The 18,745-nt window shown below is 46.3% G+C and overlaps 2 protein-coding genes across 4 annotated transcripts; both read right to left on the bottom strand.

Annotated features, from left to right (window-relative positions):
* Nucleotides 1-225: 225 nt before the first annotated feature.
* On the bottom strand, nt 226-6,145 carry GABARAP (GABA type A receptor-associated protein). The gene is made up of 4 exons (XM_058828462.1): nt 5,858-6,145; nt 4,646-4,724; nt 1,774-1,892; nt 226-445 (listed from the first exon to the last, which is right to left on the bottom strand). The coding sequence occupies exons 1-4, from the start codon at nt 5,945-5,947 to the stop codon at nt 380-382; spliced, it is 354 nt and encodes a 117-aa protein (XP_058684445.1). The 5' UTR covers nt 5,948-6,145; the 3' UTR covers nt 226-379.
* A 4,381-nt stretch (nt 6,146-10,526) lies between these two features.
* SNAPC2 (small nuclear RNA activating complex polypeptide 2) lies at nt 10,527-17,925 on the bottom strand. Of its 3 annotated transcripts, XM_058828465.1 has the most exons (5): nt 17,641-17,924; nt 16,007-16,114; nt 13,974-14,045; nt 12,099-12,324; nt 10,532-10,801 (listed from the first exon to the last, which is right to left on the bottom strand). In XM_058828465.1, the coding sequence occupies exons 1-5, from the start codon at nt 17,845-17,847 to the stop codon at nt 10,611-10,613; spliced, it is 804 nt and encodes a 267-aa protein (XP_058684448.1). In that variant the 5' UTR covers nt 17,848-17,924; the 3' UTR covers nt 10,532-10,610. The 3 variants fall into 3 exon arrangements, with proteins under 3 accessions (XP_058684450.1, XP_058684449.1, XP_058684448.1); XM_058828467.1 differs by lacking the exon at nt 16,007-16,114 and having other exon boundaries at nt 10,527-10,801; nt 17,641-17,925; XM_058828466.1 differs by lacking the exon at nt 13,974-14,045 and having other exon boundaries at nt 10,529-10,801; nt 17,641-17,925.
* Nucleotides 17,926-18,745: the final 820 nt, after the last annotated feature.

Raw genomic sequence — 18,745 nt, 5'->3', positions numbered from 1 at the left:
GCGTTATGCAAATCACGCTCCCCTACTTAAGCCACGCCTAACTCAGCGCGCGCCTCATTATGCAAACCACGCCCACTTATATTTAAATTAGGTGGTGGCGCGCGCCTCATTATGCAAACCACGCCCTGTATTTAAATCAGGCGATGACGCGCATCCTCATTATGCAAACCACGCCCCCCTCGCGCTGCGCACGCGCGGTTCCCGCCAAGCCACGCCCACTTCCGGTCCAGGCCCTGAGGCGGCTCCGTCGCTTTTATTTGAGGGGGGGGGGGGGAGGGGGGAAAAAAACCGGGAAAAAACCGGGAAAAACCGGGAAAAAACCGGGAAAAAACCGGGAAATTCGGGATCGGGAATTCGGGAGGAGCGGGAGAAGGCGGCTTCAGGCTCCGTAGACGCTCTCGTCGCTGTAGGCGATGTAAAGGAAGAAATCCTCCTCGTGGTGTTCCTGAGGGGAGGGGGAAAAAAAGGGAGGAAAAAAACGGGAATTGAAGGGTTAAAATCTGGGAATGTCGATCCCGGTTTTTGGTTTGGGATCGTCCCTCATTGGATTTGGGGTCGGGATTGAGAAATCCCAAAAATTCCCGAGTTTTTCCCTCAGGGATCGCGATGGAGTTTTGGGTTCCCCACCACCAAAAAATTCCCGAATTTTTGAGGGTTTTTTTCCGGGATTTTGAGGATTTTTTTCCTTTTTAATCCCAAATTTCCCTTTTAATCCCAAATTTCCCTTTTTAATCCCAAATTTCCCCTTTTCCATCCCAAATTTCCTCCCCAATCCCAAATTCCCCTTTTTAACCCCAAATTTCCCTTTTTAAACCAAATTTTCCCTTTTTTCCATCCCAAATTCCTCCCCAATCCCAAATTTCCCATTTTTCATCCCAAATTTCCTCCCCAATCCCAAATTTCCCCTTTTTAATCCCAAATTTCCCTTTTTCCACCCCAAATTTCCCTTTTTAATCCCAAATTTCCCTTTTTTCCATCCCAAATTTCCCTTTTTAAACCAAATTTTCCCTTTTTCCCATCCCAAATTTCCCCTTTTCCACCCCAAATTTCCCTTTTTAATCCCAAATTTCCCCTTTTCCATCCCAAATTTCCCTTTTTAATCCCAAATTTCCTCTTTTTCCATCCCAAATTTCCCTTTTTAATCCCAAATTTCCTCCCCAATCCCAAATTTCCCCTTTTTAGTCCCAAATTTCCCTTTTTAATCCCAAATTTCCCCTTTTTTCCATCCCAAATTTCCCTTTTTAATCCCAAAATTCCCTTTTTAATCCCAAATTTCCCTTTTTAATCCCAAATTTCCCTTTTTAATCCCAAATTTCCCCTTTTCCATCCCAAATTTCCCTTTTTTCAACCCCAAATTCCCCCTTTTCCACCCCAAATTCTTCCCCAATCCCAAATTTCCCTTTTTAATCCCAAATTTCCCTTTTTCCCATCTCAAATTTCCCTTTTTTCCACCCCAAATTTCCCTTTTTAATCCCAAATTCCCCCTTTTCCACCCCAAATTCTTCCCCAATCCCAAAATTCCCCAAACCCTCCCAAATTTTATTTTCCAGGACTTTTTTTTTGTCATTTTTTCCACTTTTTTTTTAAATTTTTTTGTCATTTTTTCCACTTTTTTTCTGATTTTTTCGGGACTTTTTTGCTCTTTTTTTTCCCCGTTTTTTCTGGGATATTCCCGATTTTTTCCTGGAATTTCCTGGAATATTTCTGGGTGTTTTTGGGGTGTTTTTGGGGTGTTTTTGGGTGATTTTGGGGTGATTTTGGGGGATTTTGGACCTGGTAGAGCTGTCCCATGGTGGCGCTGGTCGGGGGGATGACGTTGTTGACGAAGAAGAACAAAGCGTCCTCGGCCCGCAGGTGAATTCTCTTCCTGATCAGGAAATAAAACTGCCCCACTGGAAAAAGAAAATTCCCAAAATTCCATGAAAAAAGGGGAAAAACAAATCTGGAATTATCCCAAAAAAATCCCGGGGAAATTTGGGTTGAAATCAGGGGGAAAAGGGGAAAAATCGGGGGGAAAGTGGTGAAAAAAAATCAAAATATTCGCAAAAAAAAGACCCAAAATTGGCTGAAAAAATCCCAAATTATTCCCAAAAAAAATTCCCCAAAATCAGCTCAAAAAAAATCCCAAAATAATCCCAAAAAAATCCCCAAAAAATCCCCAAAAAATTCCCCAAAATCAGCTCCAAAATCTCCAAATCAGCTCAAAAAAAATCCCAAAATAATCCCAAAAAAATTCCCCAAAATCAGCTCCAAAAACCCCAAATCAGCTCAAAAAAAATCCCCCAAAAATCCCAAAATAATCCCAAAATAATCTCAAAATAATCCCCAAAAAATCCCCCAAAAATCACAAAATAAAAAAAAAAAAATCCCAAAATAATCCCAAAAAATTCCCAAAAAATTCCCCCAAATCAGCCCAAAAATCCCCAAAATCAGCTCAAAAAAAATCCCAAAATAATCCCAAAAAAATTCCCCAAAATCAGCTCAAAAAACCCAAAATGATCCCAAAAAAATCCCAAAAAAATCCCCCAAAAATCCCAAAATAATCACAAAAAAATCCCAAAATATTAAAAAAAAAAAATCCCAAAATAATCCCCCAAAAATTCCCCAAAATCAGCTCAAAAAACCCCAAAATCAGCTCAAAAAAACCCCAAAATAATCCCAAAATAATCCCAAAAAAAATCCAAAATTGGCTCAAAAAAATTCCAAAATATCCTCAAAAAAATGAACCCAAAATCAGCTCCAAATATCCCAAAATAATCCCAAAAAAATCCCCAAAAAATCCTCAAAATTAGGTCCAAAAATTAAGAAAATCAGCCCAAAAAAAACCCCAAAATCAGCCCCCAAAAATTCCCAAATTTCCCAAAATTCCACCTTAAAAACTCCCAAAAATTTGGATTAAAACCCCAAAATTCCAACAGAAAACACCAAAAATTAGACCAAAAAAAAAGCCCAAAAATTCCCCAAAAAGATCCTCAAATCCCATCCCCAAATTCCCAAAATTCCAGAGGAATAATCCCAAAAATTCCACCCCAAAAAAATCCCAAATATTCCCATAAAATTCCACCGGAAAAATCCCAAAATTCCACCAAAAAACCCCAAAATTCCACAAAAAAAAACCCCAAAAATTAAAAAAAATTTCTGAAAAATTCCCAAAAAAATCCCAAAAATTCCCCAAAAAATCCAAAAAATTCCCCAAAAAATCCTAAATCCCAAAAAATTCCCAAAATTTCCAAAATTCACCTGGAAAAATCCCAAAATTCCACAAAAACCCACAAAATTCCACAAAAAAAACCCCAAAAATTAAAAAAAAAAGCCAAAAAATTCCCCCAAAAAATCCCAAAAATTCCCCAAAAAATCCCCAAAAATTCCCAAATCCCCAAAAAATTCCCAAAATTCCCAAAATTCACCTGGAAAAATCCCAACATTCCACAAAAAACCCCCAAAATTCCACAAAAAAACCCCAAAAAATTCAGAAAAAATCCCCAAAAGTTTCAAAAAAAAATCCCAAAAATTCCCCCAAAAATCCCAAAAATTCCCAAAAAAATCCCCAAATCCCAAAATTCCCGAAATTCCCAAAATTCACCTGGAAAAATCCCAAAATTCCACCAAAACCCCCCAAAATTCCACAAAAAAACCCCCAAAAATTCAGAAAAAAACCCAAAAAAACCCCCCAAAAATCCCCAAAAAAATCCCAAAAATTCCCAAAAAAATTCCCAAAAATTCCCAAATCCCAAAAAATTCCCAAAATTCCCAAAATTCACCTGGAAAAATCCCAAAATTCCACAGAAAAAACAGCAAAAAATTTCAAAAAATCACCAAAAATCCAAAAAAAAATCCAAAATATTCCCAAAAAAATCCCAAAATATCCCCAAAAAAATCCCAAAAATTCCCAAAAATTCCCAAATCCCCAAAAAATTCCCAAAATTCCCGAAATTCCCAAAATTCACCTGGAAAAATCCCAAAATTCCACCCAAAAAACCCCCAAAATTCCACAAAAAAAAACCCAAAAATTCAGAAAAAATCCCCATAAATCCCCAAAAAAAATCCCAAAAATTCCCCAAAAAATCCCAAAAATTCCCCAAAAAATCCTAAATCTCAAAAAATTCCCAAAATTCCCAAAATTCACCTGGAAAAATCCCAAAATTCCACAGAAAAAACACCAAAAAATTGCAAAAAATCACCAAAAATCCAAAAAAAAATCCCAAAATTCCCAAAAAAATCCCCAAAAAATCCCAAAAAATCCCAAAAATTCCCAAAAAAATTCTAAATCCCAAAAAATTCCCAAAATTCCCAAAATTCACCTGGAAAAATCCCAAAATTCCACAAAAAAACCCCAAAATTCCACAAAAAAAACCCCAAAATTCAGAAAAAATCCCCAAAAATTTCAAAAAAATTCCCCAAATTTCCCCAAAAATTCCCAAATCCCCAAAAAATTCCCAAAATTCCCAAAATTCACCTGGAAAAATCCCAAAATTCCACAAAAAAAAACCCCAAAATTCCACAAAAAACCCCCAAAAATTAAAAAAAAAAGCCGAAAAATTCCCAAAAAAATCCCAAAATATCCCCCAAAAAATCCCAAAAATTCCCAAAAAATCCCCAAATCCCAAAAAAATTCCCAAAATTCCTGGAATTCCCGGAATTCCACCTGTCAGGTCGGAGGGCACCAGGTATTTCTTCTTGTCCAGGTCCCCAATTCGAGCCTTGGGCGCCTTTTCCACGATCACCTAAAATGGGGAAAAAAATGGGAAAATCCGTTAAATTTTTTGGGAAAAAATGGGAATTTGGGAAGGAAAAAATTCCTTAAATTCGGGGGAAAATAATTGGATTTAAAGAGGGAAAAATTCCTTAAATTTGGGGGGGGAAAATCTTGGATTTGGGGGGATAAAAATTTGATTTTTGAGGATAAATCCCTTTGGGTTTTGGGGAAAAAAATCCTGGATTTGGGAAAAAAAAAAAAAATCCTGGATTTTGGGGGAAAAAAAAATCCTGGATTTGGGAAAAAACTCCTTTGGATTTTGGGGGAAAATCCCTTGAAATGAGGGGAAAAAAAATCTGAATTTTAGGGAGAAACTTCCTCGAATTTTGGGGCAAAATCCCTGGAATTTTGGGAGAAATTCCCTGATTTTTTTTTTAAGGAAAAATTTCCCTGAATTCTGTGGGAAAATCCCTTAAATTTTAGGGAAAATCCCTCGAATTTTAGGGAAAAAATAAAATAAAACAACAAAAAACGAGGGAACGCCTCCCAAAATGAGGCCAAAAATTGGGATTTTGGGAAAATTTGGGATTTTGGGGTGAAATTTTTGGAATTTTGGGGATTTCTGGGTGAATTTGGGATTCCCAGGGGGGAAATTTGGGATTTTGGGGTGAATTTGGGGGGAATTTTGGGATTTTGGGGTGGATTTTATGGAATTTTGGGATTTTGGGGTGAATTTTGAGGGAATTTTGGGATTTTGGGGTGAATTTTTGGCTTTCCCGGGTCAATTTTTGGCCTCCCTGAGGGAATTTTGGGATGAATTTGGGCTGAATTTTGTGATTTTGGGCTGAATTTGGGGACTTTGGGCTGAATTTGGGCTGAATTTGGGGATTTTGGGCTGAATTTTGGTGATTTTGGGCTGAATTTTGTGATTTTGGGCTGAATTTGGGCTGAATTTTGGGGATTTTGGGCTGAATTTTGGGGATTTTGGGCTGAATTTTTGGCCTCCCCGGGTGAATTTTTTGGCTTCCTCAGGTGAATTTTGGGCTCCCGGATGGAATTTTTGCCTCCCGAATTGAATTTTTGGGCTCCCGGATTGAATTTTTTGCCTCCCCAGATGAATTTTGGGCCTCCCCGGTTGATTTTGGGCCTCCCCCGCCTCACCGGGACTCGGTCCGGGTACTTTTTCCGGATTTTCTCGCCCTCGCAGCGACGTTTCTCGAACGGATGCTCCTCCTTGTACAGGAACTTCATGGCCGGGCCGGGCCGGGGGCCGAGGCCGGGGCCTGCGGGGGGCCGGGGCCTTCTCGGGGCCTTCACGGGACCGGGACCGGAGCCGGGGCCTGCTCGGAACCGGGACCGGCACCGGAGGCTTCGGCCGCGCGCAGGGATCCGGGCCCGCCTCACTGCGCCTGCGCCAACGGCGTGCGCTACGCAAACAGCGTAAGCGCCTCCCATGCCACGGAATGAGGCGGCGCCACGGAAATGGCGTAAAGGTGGGTGGGGAATACCCGCAGCGCTACGTAAATGGCGTAAGGGGGTGAGGAGCGCCCTCAGCGCTACGTAAATGGCGTAAGGGGATTGCCCTCAGTGTTACGCAAATGGCGTAAGGGGATTGCCCTCAGTGTTACGCAAATGGCGTAAGGGGATTGCCCTCAGCGCTACGCAAATGGCGTAAGGGGATTGCCCTCAGTGTAACGCAAATGGCGTAAGGGAATTGCCCTCAGCGCTACGCAAATGGCGTAAGGGAATTGCCCTCAGTGTTACGCAAATGGCGTAAGGGGGTGAGGAGCGCCCTCAGCGCTACGTAAATGGCGTAAGGGGATTGCCCTCAGTGTTACGCAAATGGCGTAAGGGGATTGCCCTCAGCGCTACGCAAATGGCGTAAGGGAATTGCCCTTAGTGTTACGCAAATGGCGTAAGGGAGAGGGGAGTGCCCTCAGCGCTACGTAAATGGCGTAAGGGGATTGCCCTCAGTGTTACGCAAATGGCGTAAGGGAGCGGGGAGTGCCCTCAGCGCTACGTAAATGGCGTAAGGGGATTGCCCTCAGTGTTACGCAAATGGCGTAAGGCAAATTGCCCTCAGCGCTACGCAAATGGCGTAAGGGAATTGCCCTCAGTGTTAGGCAAATGGCGTAAGGGATTTGCCCTCAGTGCTCGTCCCAGTTCATCCCAGTTCCTCCCAGTTTATCCCAGTTCCTCCCAGTATATCCCAGTTTCCTCTGTCGCTTCCCAATGCCGCTCCCAGTTCGGTCCAGTTCGCTCCCAGTGCATCGGGAAAGCCACGGCGGCGCCCACAGCGCTACGCAAATTGCGTAAGCCCACAGCGCTACGCAAATGGCGTAAAGGCCTTGCCCTCAGTGTTACGCTCGTCCCAGTTCCTCCCAGTTTTTCCCAGTTCCTCCCAGTATATCCCAGTTTCCTCTGCCGCTTCCCAGTGCCGCTCCCAGTTCGGTCCAGTTCGCTCCCAGTGCATCGGGAAAGCCACGGCGGCGCACCGACGGCTACGCAAATTGCGTAAGCCCACAGCGCTACGCAAATAGCGTAAAGGCCTTGCCCTCAGTGTTACGCTCGTCCCAGTTTATCCCAGTTCGTCCCAGTTTACCCCAGTTCCTCCCAGTTTCCTCTGTCGCTTCCCAGTTCGCTCCCAGTGCATCGGGAAAGCCTCGGCGGCGCCCTCAGCGCTACGCAAATTGCGTAAGGGGGTGAGGGGTCCCCTCAGCGCTACGCAAATGGCGTAAGGGCCTTGCCCTCAGTGTTACGCTTGTCCCAGCTTATCCCAGTTCCTCCCAGTTTACCCCAGTTCCTCCCAGTATATCCCAGTTCATCCCAGTTTCCTCTGTCGCTTCCCAGTTCGGTCCAGTTCGCTCCCAGTGCCTCGGGAAAGCCACGGCGGCGCACTGAGGGCTACGCAAATTGCGTAAGCCCACAGCGCTACGCAAATTGCGTAAAGGCCTTGCCCTCAGTGTTACGCTCGTCCCACTTCCTCCCAGTTTATCCCAGTTCCTCCCAGTTTATCCCAGTTCCTCCCAGTATATCCCAGTTTCCTCTGCCGCTTTCCAGTGCCGCTCCCAGTTCGGTCCAGTTCGCTCCCAGTGCATCGGGAAAGCCACGGCGGCGCACTGAGGGCTACGCAAATTGCGTAAGCCCACAGCGCTACGCAAATTGCGTAAACCCACAGCGCTACGCAAATTGCGTAAGCCCACAGCGCTACGCAAATAGCGTAAAGGCCTTGCCCTCAGTGTTACGCTCGTCCCAGTTTATCCCAGTTCGTCCCAGTTCGTCCCAGTTTCCTCTGCCGCTTTCCAGTGCCGCTCCCAGTTCGGTCCAGTTCGCTCTCAGTGCATCGGGAAAGCCACGGCGGCGCACTGAGAGCTACGCAAATTGCGTAAGCCCACAGTGCTACGCAAATGGCGTAAAGGCCTTGCCCTCAGTGTTACGCTCGTCCCAGTTCCTCCCAGTTTATCCCAGTTCCTCCCAGTTTATCCCAGTTCCTCCCAGTATATCCCAGTTTCCTCTGTGGCTTCCCAGTGCCGCTCCCAGTTCGGTCCAGTTCGCTCCCAGTGCATCGGGAAAGCCACGGCGGCGCCCACAGCGCTACGCAAATTGCGTAAACCCACAGCGCTACGCAAATTGCGTAAGCCCACAGCGCTACGCAAATTGCGTAAGCCCACAGCGCTACGCAAATTGCGTAAAGGCCTTGCCCTCAGTATTACGCTCGTTCCAGTTTATCCCAGTTCCTCCCAGTTTATCCCAGTTCGTCCCAGTTTACCCCAGTTCATCCCAGTTTACCCCAGTTCCTCCCAGTTTCCTCTGTCGCTTCCCAGTTCGCTCCCAGTGCATCGGGAAAGCCTCGGCGGCGCCCACAGCGCTACGCAAATTGCGTAAGAGCCTCGCCCTCAGTGTTACGCTCGTCCCAGTTTGTCCCAGTTCCTCCCAGTCCATCCCAGTTCCTCCCAGTCCATCCCAGTTCCTCCCAGTCCATCCCAGTTCCTCCCAGTCCATCCCAGTTCGTCCCAGTCCCGGTAACGGGGAGGCCCCGGGCGGAGGCGCGGAAGGATCCGGGCGGTGCTGCGGCTCTCATGTGACTGACGTCATGTGACTGACGTCACCGCGCGGGGAGAGTCACGTGAGAGGCGGGGACGTAAACACGGCGGTCACGTGACGGAAAAGGGGCGTGGCCAGGGCGGGGCGGGCGAAACCATTGGGGGAGAGCGGGGGGGGGGAGAATCCAACCCAGTAACTCCCAGTTCATCCCAGTTCCCTCCCAGTAACTCCCAGTTCATCCCAGTCAGTCCCAGTTCATCCCAGTTCCCTCCCAGTAACTCCCAGTTCATCCCAGTCCATCCCAGTCCCTCCCAGTTCATCCCAATTCCATCCCAGTAACTCCCAGTTCATCCCAGTTCCCTCCCAATCCATCCCAGTTCATCCCAGTCCATCCCAGTTCCCTCCCAGTTCATCCCAGTTCCTTCCGACTTCATCCCAGTTCCCTCCCAGTAACTCCCAGTTCCCTCCCAGTTCCCTCCCAGTCCATCCCAGTCCCTCCCAGTTCATCCCAGTCCCTCCCAGTTCCCTCCCAGTTCCCTCCCAGTTCATCCCAGTTCATCCCCAAACGAGTCCCAGACGCTCCAATTTTGGGAAAATCCCGACATTTTCTTTCCTTTCCCTGCCCCAAAACCCCGGAAATTCCCAGAAAAAAAATTGGGAATTCCCAACAAAAAATTCCGGGAATTCCCAAGAAAAAATTCAGGAATTCCCAAAAAAATTCAAAATTCCCAGAAAAAAATCAGGAATTCCCAGAAAATTCCGGAAATTCCCAAGAAAATTCCGGGAATTCCCAAGAAAAAAAGTTCAGGAATTTCCAAGGAAAATTCGGGAATTCCCAGAAAATTCAGGAATTTTGGGGACCCCTCCAAGGATTTTTGGACCCTTCGGGAATTTTGGACCCTCTGGAAATTCGGGAATTCCCAGAAAAATTTGGGAATTCCCAAGAAATTGGGGATCACGCCCTCTCATTTCCTGGGAATTTTGGGATTTTCTGGGAATTTTTTAGGATTTTTGGGAATTTTTTGGGATTCCCTTGAAATTGTTTGGGATTCCCTGGGAATTTTTGGGAATTTTTTGGGGATTTCCTTGGAATTTTTGGGGAATTTTCTGGCATTCCCTGGGAATTTTTTGGGAATTTTTTTGGGAATTTTGGGGGATTTTTTTGGGATTCCCTGGGAATTTTTTTGGGATTTCCCTGGGAATTTTTTGGGAATTTTTTGGGATTCCCTTGGAATTTCTGGGAATTTTTTGGGATTCCCTGGGAATTTTTTGGGATTTTTTTGGGGAATTTTTTTGGGAAATTTTTGGGATTCCCTTGGAATTTTTGGGAATTTTCTGGCATTCCCTGGAAATTTTTGGGATTCCCTTGGAATATTTTGGATTTCCGGGAATTTTTTGGGATTTTCTGGGAATTTTTTGTGATTCCCTGAGAATTTTTTGGGAATTTTTTTGGGGATTTCCCTGGGAATTTTTTGGGAATTTTTTTGGGAATTTTTGGGGATTTTTTTGGGACTTCCTTGGAATTTTTTGGGATTTCCTTGGAATTTCTGGGAATTTTCTGGGAATTTTTTGGGATTTCCCTGCGAATTTTTGGGAATTTTTTGGGATTCCCTGGGAATTTTTCAGGAATTTTCTGGGAATTTTTTTGGGATTTCCTGGAATTTTTTGGGGATTTTTCCCATCAGAACCCCCCAAAATCCGGGAATTCCGTCCCCAAAATCCGGGAATTCCTCCCCAAAATCCGGGAATTCCTCCCCAAAATCCGGGAATTCCTCCCCAAAATCCGGGAATTCCGTCCCAAATTCCGGGAATTCCGTCCCAAAATCCGGGAATTCCTCCCCAAATTCCGGGAATTCCGCCCCTCCCCCCCTCAGGCCGCCCGTCCCAGTGCTCCCAGTATCCCCAGTGGCACCAGTAAGGGGTTGAGGGGGGGGGAGGGGCCCCGCAGGGACCCCCAGAGCCCCCGGAAGTGGCTCCGGAGCGATCCCAGTGCTCCCAGTGCTCCCAGTGCTCCCAGTTGGGCCGGCAGCGATCCCAGTAAGGCCAAAAGCACGGCGGATTCTGCGGGGGGAGGGGAGAAACCAGTTTGGGACTGGGAATGGACCAGTTTGAACTGGGAATGGACCAGTTTGGGACTGGGAATGGACCAGTTTGGGACTGGGAATGGACCAGTTTGAACTGGGAATCCCAAAAATGGGATTGGGAATCCCAGTTTGAACTGGGAATGGACCAGTTTGGAATTGGGATTCCCAGTTTGAACTGGGAATGGACCAGTTTGAACTGGGAATGGACCAGTTTGGGACTGGGATTCCCAGTTTGAACTGGAAATGGACCAGTCTGAGCTGGGAATGGACCAGTTTGGGACTGGGATTCCCAGTTTGGAATGGGGAAGGGACCAGTTTGAACTGGGAATGGACCAGTTTGGGACTGGGAATGGACCAGTTTGGGATTGGGATTCCCAGTTTGGAATTGGGAATGGACCAGTTTGAACTGGGAATCCCAGTTTGGGAATGGGAATCCCAGTTTAGGACTGGGAATGGACCAGTTTGGAACTGGGATTCCCAAATTTGGGACTGGGAATCCCAGTTTGGACTGGGAATGGACCAGTTTGGACTGGGAATGGACCAGTTTGGGACTGGGAGAACCCAGATTTTTTTAGGGATTTCCCTCCCCAAATTTTTCCAGGATTTTCCCAGATTTTTTTCTGGAATTTTCCCAGATTTTTCCAGGATTTTCCCCAATTTTTTGGGGGGGAATTTTCCCCAATTTTTTAGGAATTTTCCCCAATTTTTTTTTATTTTTCCCAGATTTTTTTTCTGGAATTTTCTCAGATTTTTCCCAGATTTTTTTTTTAATTTTCCCACATTTTTTTGGGGGAATTTATCCCGATTTTTCCAGCATTTTCCCAGATTTTTTTTCTGGAATTTATCCCAATTTTCCCATCCTTTTCCCAGATTTTTTTGGGGAATTTATCCCAAATTTTCCCATCCTTTTCCCAGATTTTTTTTGGGAATTTATCCCAATTTTCCCATCCTTTTCCCAGATTTTTTTTTGGGAATTTATCCCAATTTTCCCAGCATTTTCCCAGATTTTTTTGGGGAATTTATCCCAATTTTTCCAGGCTTTTCCCAGATTTTTTTTGGGATTCCCCCCCAATTTTTTTCTGGAATTTTCCCCAATTTTTCCAGCATTTTCCCAGATTTTTTTTTAAATTTTCCCAGATTTTTTTTGGGAATTTATCCCAAATTTTCCCATCCTTTTCCCAGATTTTTTTTGGGGGAATTTATCCCAATTTTCCCATCCTTTTCCCAGATTTTTTTTGGGATCCCCCCCCCCATTTTTTGGGGTCCCCTCTCACCTGCGGGGGCCAGGGGGGGCTCCCCCTCCCCCCCCGCTCCGATCCTGGCCAGGAATTCGTAAATTTTCCCAAAATCCACCTCCAAATTCCCGGGATTTGGGGCCAATCCCGGATTTTGGGGCCTCCCCGGCGCCGGGGGGGTCTCGGAATTCCGGAAGGTTCCGGAATTCCGGGGGGGTCTGGAGTGCTCCAGGGTCAGGGGCTCCGTGGCCGCCACCGTCAGCACCTGGGGGGGGAAATTCGGGGAGATTTTGGGAATTTGGGGGAATTTTTGGGAATTTTTGGGGATTTTGGGAATTTTGGGGAATTTTGGGGAATTTTTGGGGAATTTTTTGGGATTTTTTTGGGATTTTTTTGGTTTTTTGGGGGAATTTTTTGGGAATTTTGGGGTTTTTTTTGAGGATTTTGGGGGAATTTTGGGGGATTTTTTGGGGATTTTTTGGGAATTTTGGGGGGATTTTGGGGAATTTTGGGAATTTTGGGGGATTTTGGGGGAATTTTGGGGAATTTTCGGGGAATTTTGGGGAATTTTGGGAATTTTGGGGGATTTTGGGGGAATTTTTGGGAATTTTTGGGGAATTTTCTGGAAATTTTTTGGGATTTTTTTGGTTTTTTGGGAGAATTTTTTGGGAATTTTGGGGTTTTTTTTGAGGATTTTGGGGGAATTTTGGGGGATTTTGGGGTGATTTTGGAGAATTTTGGGGAATTTCGGGGGAATTTGGGGGAATTTTGGGGAATTTTGGGGAATTTTTGGGGAATTTTGAGGGAATTTTTTGGGATTTTTTTTTGTTTTTTGGGGGAATTTTTTTGGGAATTTTGGGGGTTTTTTTGGGGAATATTTGGGGAATTTTGGGGTTTTTGGGGGAATTTGGGGGAATTTGGGGAATTTCAGGGAATTTGGGGAATTTTTTGGGAATTTTGGGGGAATTTTTTGGGATTTTTTTGGTTTTTTGGGGGAATTTTTTGGGAATTTTGGGGTTTTTTTGGGGATTTTGAGGGAATTTTGGGGGAATTTTGGGGAATTTTTGGGGAATTTTGGGGAATTTTTGGGGTTTTTTGGGAATTTTTGGGAATTTTTGGGGAATTTTGGGGAATTTTTGGGGTTTTTTGGGAATTTTGGGGAAATTTTGGGAAATTTGGGGAATTGGGGAATTTGGGGAATTTTTTTGGAATTTTGGGGGAATTTTTTGGGAATTTTGGGGTTTTTTTTGAGGATTTTGGGGGAATTTTGGGGGATTTTGGGGTGATTTTGGAGAATTTTAGGGAATTTTGGGGGATTTTGGGAATTTTTGGAATTTTTGGGGGATTTTTGGGGAATTTTGGGGAATTTTTTTGGTTTTTTGGGGAAATTTTTGGGGAATTTTGGGGGATTTTGGGGATTTTGGTTTTTTGGGGGAATTTTTTGGGAATTTTTGGGGGAATTTTTGGGAATTTTGGTTGGATTTGGGGGAATTTTTGGGGATTTTTTGGGAATTTGGGGGAATTTTGGGGTTTTTTGGGGAATTTTGGGGGGATTTTGGGGTTTTTCGGGGAATTTTGGAGGTTTTTTTGGGGTTTGGGGGGATTTGGGGGAATTTTTTGGGATTTTTTTGGTTTTTTGGGGGAATTTTTTGGGAATTTCGGGGAATTTTGGGGGATTTGGGGGAATTTTCAGCTTTTTTGGGGTTTTTGGGGGGGATTTGGGGGAATTTTGGGTTTTTTTGGGGGAATTTTGGGGCAATTTTGGGGTGATTTTGGGTTTTTTTTTTGGGTTTTTGGGGGGAATTTTTGTGGAATTTTGTGTTTTTCTGGGGGGGTTTCCCCCCAAATTCAGGGTGTGGAAGGTGTTGGGGACCCCCTCAGGATCCCCAAAATTCCCCCCCTGGAATTTCTCACCTGGGAAAAGGCGGCGCTGGGGGGACCCTCCGGGACCCCTCCCCCGAGGGTCTCAGCCAGGTCCTGCCACACCTGGGGGGACAAAAACGGGGTCGGGGACCCCAAAAACGGGGTCAGGAACCCCAAAAACGGGGTCAGGGACCCCAAAAATGGGATTGGGGACCCCAAAAATGGGATTGGGGACCCCAAAAATGGGATTGGGGACCCCAAAAATGGGATGTGGGACCCCAAAAATGGGATTTGGGACCCCAAAAATGGGAATTGGGACCCCAAAAATGGGATTGGGGACCCAAAAATGGGATCAGGGACCCCAAAAATGGGAATTGGGACCCCAAAAATGGGGTCAGGAACCCCAAAAACGGGATTGGGGACCCCAAAAATGGGAATTGGGACCCCAAAAATGGGATTGGGGACCCCAAAAATGGGATTTGGGACCCCAAAAATGGGATTGGGGACCCCAAAAATGGGAATTGGGACCCAAAAATGGGATTGGGGACCCCAAAAATGGGTCAGGGACCCCAAAAATGGGAATTGGGGACCCCAAAAATGGAATTGGGGACCCCAAAAATGGGATTGGGACCCCAAAAATGGGATTGGGGACCCCAAAAATGGGATTGGGGACCCCAAAAATGGGTCAGGAACCCCAAAAATGGGATTGGGGACCCCAAAAATGGGAATTGGGACCCCAAAAATGGGGTCAGGAACCCCAAAAATGGGATTTGGGACCCCAAAAATGGGAATTGGGACCCCAAAAATGGGAATTGGGACCCAAAAATGGGGTCAGGGACCCCAAAAATGGGAATTGGGACCCAAAAATGGGGTCAGGGACCCCAAAAATGGGAATTGGGAACCCCAAAAATGGGATTGGGGACCCAAAAATGGGATTTGGGACCCCAAAAATGGGAATTGGGACCCCAAAAATGGGATTGGGGACCCCAAAAATGGGAATTGGGACCCCAAAAATGGGATTGGGGACCCCAAAAATGGGATTGGGGACCCCAAAAATGGGATTGGGGACCCCAAAAATGGGATTGGGGACCCCAAAAATGGGATTGGGGACCCCAAAAATGGGAATTGGGACCCAAAAAATGGGAATTGGGACCCAAAAATGGGAATTGGGACCCAAAAATGGGATTGGGGACCCCAAAAATGGGATTGGGGACCCCAAAAATGGGATTTGGGACCCAAAAATTCCCAGGAAAACCCAAAGAATTCCCAGGAATCCAAAAAAAATCCCGGAAATCCAAAATATTCCAGAAAATTCCCAAATTTTGAGCCCAGAACCCCCCAAAATTCCAGAAAATTCCCAAATTTTGAGCTCAGGACCCCCCAAAATTCCAGAAAATTCCCAAATTTTGAGCCCAGAACCCCCCAAAATTCCAGAAAATTCCCAAATTTTTAACTCAGGACCCCAAAATTCCAGAAAATTCCAGAAAATTCCCAAATTTTGAGCCCAGAACCCCAAAAATTCCAGAAAATTCCAGAAAATTCCCAAATTTTGAGCCCAGAACCCCCCAAAATTCCAGAAAATTCCAGAAAATTCCCAAATTTTTAACTCAGAACCCCAAAAATTCCAGAAAATTCCAGAAAATTCCCAAATTTTGAGCTCAGAACCCCCAAAAATTCCAGAAAGTTCCCAAATTTTGAGCTCAGAACCCCAAAAATTCCAGAAAATTCCAGAAAATTCCCAAATTTTGAGCCCAGATCCAGAAAATTCCCAAATTTTGAGCCCAGAACCCCCAAAATTCCAGAAAATTCCCAAATTTTGAGCCCAGATCCAGAAAATTCCAGAAAATTCCAGAAAATTCCCAAATTCTGAGCCCAGAACCCCAAAATATTCCAGAAAATTCCAGAAAATTCCCAAATTTTGAGCCCAGATCCAGAAAATTCCAGAAAATTCCAGAAAATTCCCAAATTCTGAGCCCAGAACCCCAAAATATTCCAGAAAATTCCAGAAAATTCCCAAATTTTTAACTCAGAACCCCCCCAAAATTCCAGAAAATTCCCCAAATTCCCGAAATTCCCAAAAAAACCTGGATGGGGGCGCGGATCCGGCGCCGGAAGAGCAGAAATTTCCGGAATTTCGAGGTCAGGGCCTCTCGAGCCGCTCGGCCCCGGAGCCGAACCAGGAACGAGCGGATCTGCAAAAGGAGGGAAAAATGGGGAAAAAAACGGGAATTTTGGGAAAAAATTGGGAATTTTGGGGTTTCTGAGGGAATTTTGGGGGAATTTTGGGAAAAAATTGGGAAATTTTGGGGTTTCTGAGGGAAAATTGGGGAAATTTTGGGAAATTTTGGGATTTCTGAGGGAATTTTGGGGAAATTTTGGGAAAAAATTGGGAAAATTTGGGATTTCTGAGGGAATTTTGAGGGAATTTTGGGATTTCTGAGGAGATTTTGGGGAAATTTTGGGAAAAAATTGGGAAAATTTGGGGTTTCTGAGGGAATTTTGGGGGAATTTTGGGAAAATTTGGGATTTCTGAGGGAATTTTGGGTCTTTGAGGGGAATTTTGAGGGAATTTTGAGGTTTCTGAGGGAATTTTGGGGGACTTTTGGGATTTCTGAGGGAAAATTGGGGAAATTTTGGGAAAAAATTGGGAAAATTTGGGGCTTCTGAGGGAATTTTGGGGGAATTTTGGGGAAATTTGGGATTTCTGAGGGAATTTTGGGGAAATTTGGGAAAAAATTGGGAAAATTTGGGGTTTCTGAGGGAAAATTGGGGAAATTTTGGGGAAATTTGGGATTTCTGGGGGAATTTTGGGGGAATTTTGGGATTTCTGACGGGAATTTTGGGGGAATTTTGAGGTTTCTGAGGGAATTTTGGGGGAAATTTGGGATTTCTGACGGGAATTTTGGGGTTTCTGAGGAGATTTTGGGGGAATTTTGGGGAAATTTGGGGATTTCTGAGGGGAAATTTGAGGCATTTTGAGAGGAAATTCGGGGCTCTTTGAGGGGAAATTTGCGACTCTTTTAGGGGGAAATTTGGGCATTTTTGAGAGAGAATTCGGGGCTCTCTGAGGGGAAATTCGGGGCATTTTGAGAAGAAATTTGGGGCACTTTGAGGGGAAATTCGGGGGTTTCTGAGGGGAAATTTTGGGGATTTTTGAGTGGGAATTCGGGGCTCTCTGAGAGGAAATTTGGGGAACTTTGAGGGGAAATTCGGGGATTTCTGAGGGGGAATTTGGAGGTTTCTGAGGGGAATTTGGAGGTTTCTGAGGGGAATTTGGAGGTTTCTGAGGGGAATTTGGAGGTTTCTGAGGGGAATTTGGAGGTTTCTGAGGGGGAATTCGGGGCTCTCTGAGGGGAAATTTTGGGGATTTTAGAGTGGAAATTCGGGGCTCTCTGAGGGGAAATTCGGGGCTCTCTGAGGGGGAATTTGGAGGTTTCTGAGGGGAAATTCGGGGATTTCTGAGGGGAAATTTTGGGGATTTTTGAGTGGAAATTCGGGGCTCCCTGAGGGGAAATTCGGGGCTCTCTGAGGGGGAATTCGGAGGTTTCTGAGGGGAATTTGGAGGTTTCTGAGGGGGAATTCGGGGCTCTCTGAGGGGAATTTGGAGGTTTCTGAGGGGAATTTAGAGGTTTCTGAGGGGAATTTGGAGGTTTCCGAGGTGCCGCTTTCGGGGTTCCCCTGCCGGGCTCTCCCCGAGCCTCCCCCGTTCCCTCCCCACCTCCTCCTCGCTCCTCCGGGGCAGCCGCTCCCTCAGCGCCGCCGGCAGCCGCTGCTCGGGGAGGCCGCTCCGAGCCTGGGCCCTGAGCGCCGCCAGCAGCTCCCGCTTCTCCCTCAGCCCCCACGCGCCTCTCCGGGGCCGCTCGGGGCTGCGCGGAGCCTCCGCCAAACGCGACGGGAGAAAACGGAGCCGCCGCGGCGGCTTCATGGCGGCGGCTCCCGCTTCCCCCTCACGCCGCCAAAATGGCGGCACCTGCGGCGGCTTCTTGGCGCGGTTTTAGTGACGTCACAAGAGCGCGACGGCTCCGACTTGTTGGCGCGTTTTAGTGACGTCATAGGAGCGCGACGGCTCCGACTTGTTGGCGCTGTTTTACTGACGTCACAAGAGCGCGACGGCTCATTCTTGTCGCGTTGTAAGTGACGTCAAAAGAGAGCGACAGCACAGAAAATGGCTGCGGCGGATTCTTGGCGCGTTTTTACTGACGTCACAAGGGCGCGACGGCTCCGACTTTGTTGGCGCGTTTTTAGTGACGTCAAAAGAGCGCGACAGCGCCGAAAAATGGTGGCGACGCTTTCTTGGCGGTTTTAATGACGTCACAACAGCGCGACGCGTCAGAGGGCGCGACGCGTTTTAGTGACGTCACAAGGGCGCGACGGCTCATTGTTGGCGCGTTGTAAGTGACGTCAAAAGAGCGCGACGGCACCGAAAATGGCTGCGGCGGCTTCTTCTTGGCGCGTTTTTACTGACGTCACAGGAGCGCGACGGCTCCGACTTGATGGCGCGTTTTAAGTGACGTCACAAGAGCGCGACGGCGCCGCAAAATGGCGGCGACAGATTCTTGGCGCGGTTTAATGACGTCACAAGAGTGCGACGCCTCACAGGGCGTGACGCGTTTTAGTGACGTCACAAGAGCGCGACGGCTCCTCAGTGCGTTTTTAGTGACGTCACAAGAGCGCGACGGCACCAAAAATGGCGGCGGCGTCTTCTTGGCGCGCTCTTAGTGACGTCACAAGGGCGCGACATCTCCGAGGGCGTGGCGCGGTTTCGGTGATGTCACAAGAGCGCGACGAAGCATTGGCGCGTTTTTTATGACGTCACAAGAGCG

Source organism: Poecile atricapillus, assembly GCF_030490865.1.
Source record: "Poecile atricapillus isolate bPoeAtr1 chromosome 36 unlocalized genomic scaffold, bPoeAtr1.hap1 SUPER_36_unloc_2, whole genome shotgun sequence".
Classification (NCBI taxonomy): domain Eukaryota; kingdom Metazoa; phylum Chordata; class Aves; order Passeriformes; family Paridae; genus Poecile; species Poecile atricapillus.
This window is presented reverse-complemented; position numbering and strand designations above follow the sequence as displayed.

Coding starts and splice junctions, on each gene's coding strand:
- SNAPC2 (XM_058828465.1), bottom strand. CDS start 17,847: ATGAAGCCGCCGCGGCGGCTCCGTTTTCTCCCGTCGCGTTTGGCGGAG. Junction 16,115..17,640: donor CCCGGAGGAGCGAGGAGGAG/GTGGGGAGGGAA, acceptor CTCCTTTTGCAG/ATCCGCTCGTTCCTGGTTCG. Junction 10,802..12,098: donor GCCCCCCCTGGCCCCCGCAG/GTGAGAGGGGAC, acceptor CTCCCCCCGCAG/AATCCGCCGTGCTTTTGGCC.
- GABARAP (XM_058828462.1), bottom strand. CDS start 5,947: ATGAAGTTCCTGTACAAGGAGGAGCATCCGTTCGAGAAACGTCGCTGC. Junction 4,725..5,857: donor AGTACCCGGACCGAGTCCCG/GTGAGGCGGGGG, acceptor TCCCCATTTTAG/GTGATCGTGGAAAAGGCGCC. Junction 1,893..4,645: donor GGTGCCCTCCGACCTGACAG/GTGGAATTCCGG, acceptor TTCTTTTTCCAG/TGGGGCAGTTTTATTTCCTG.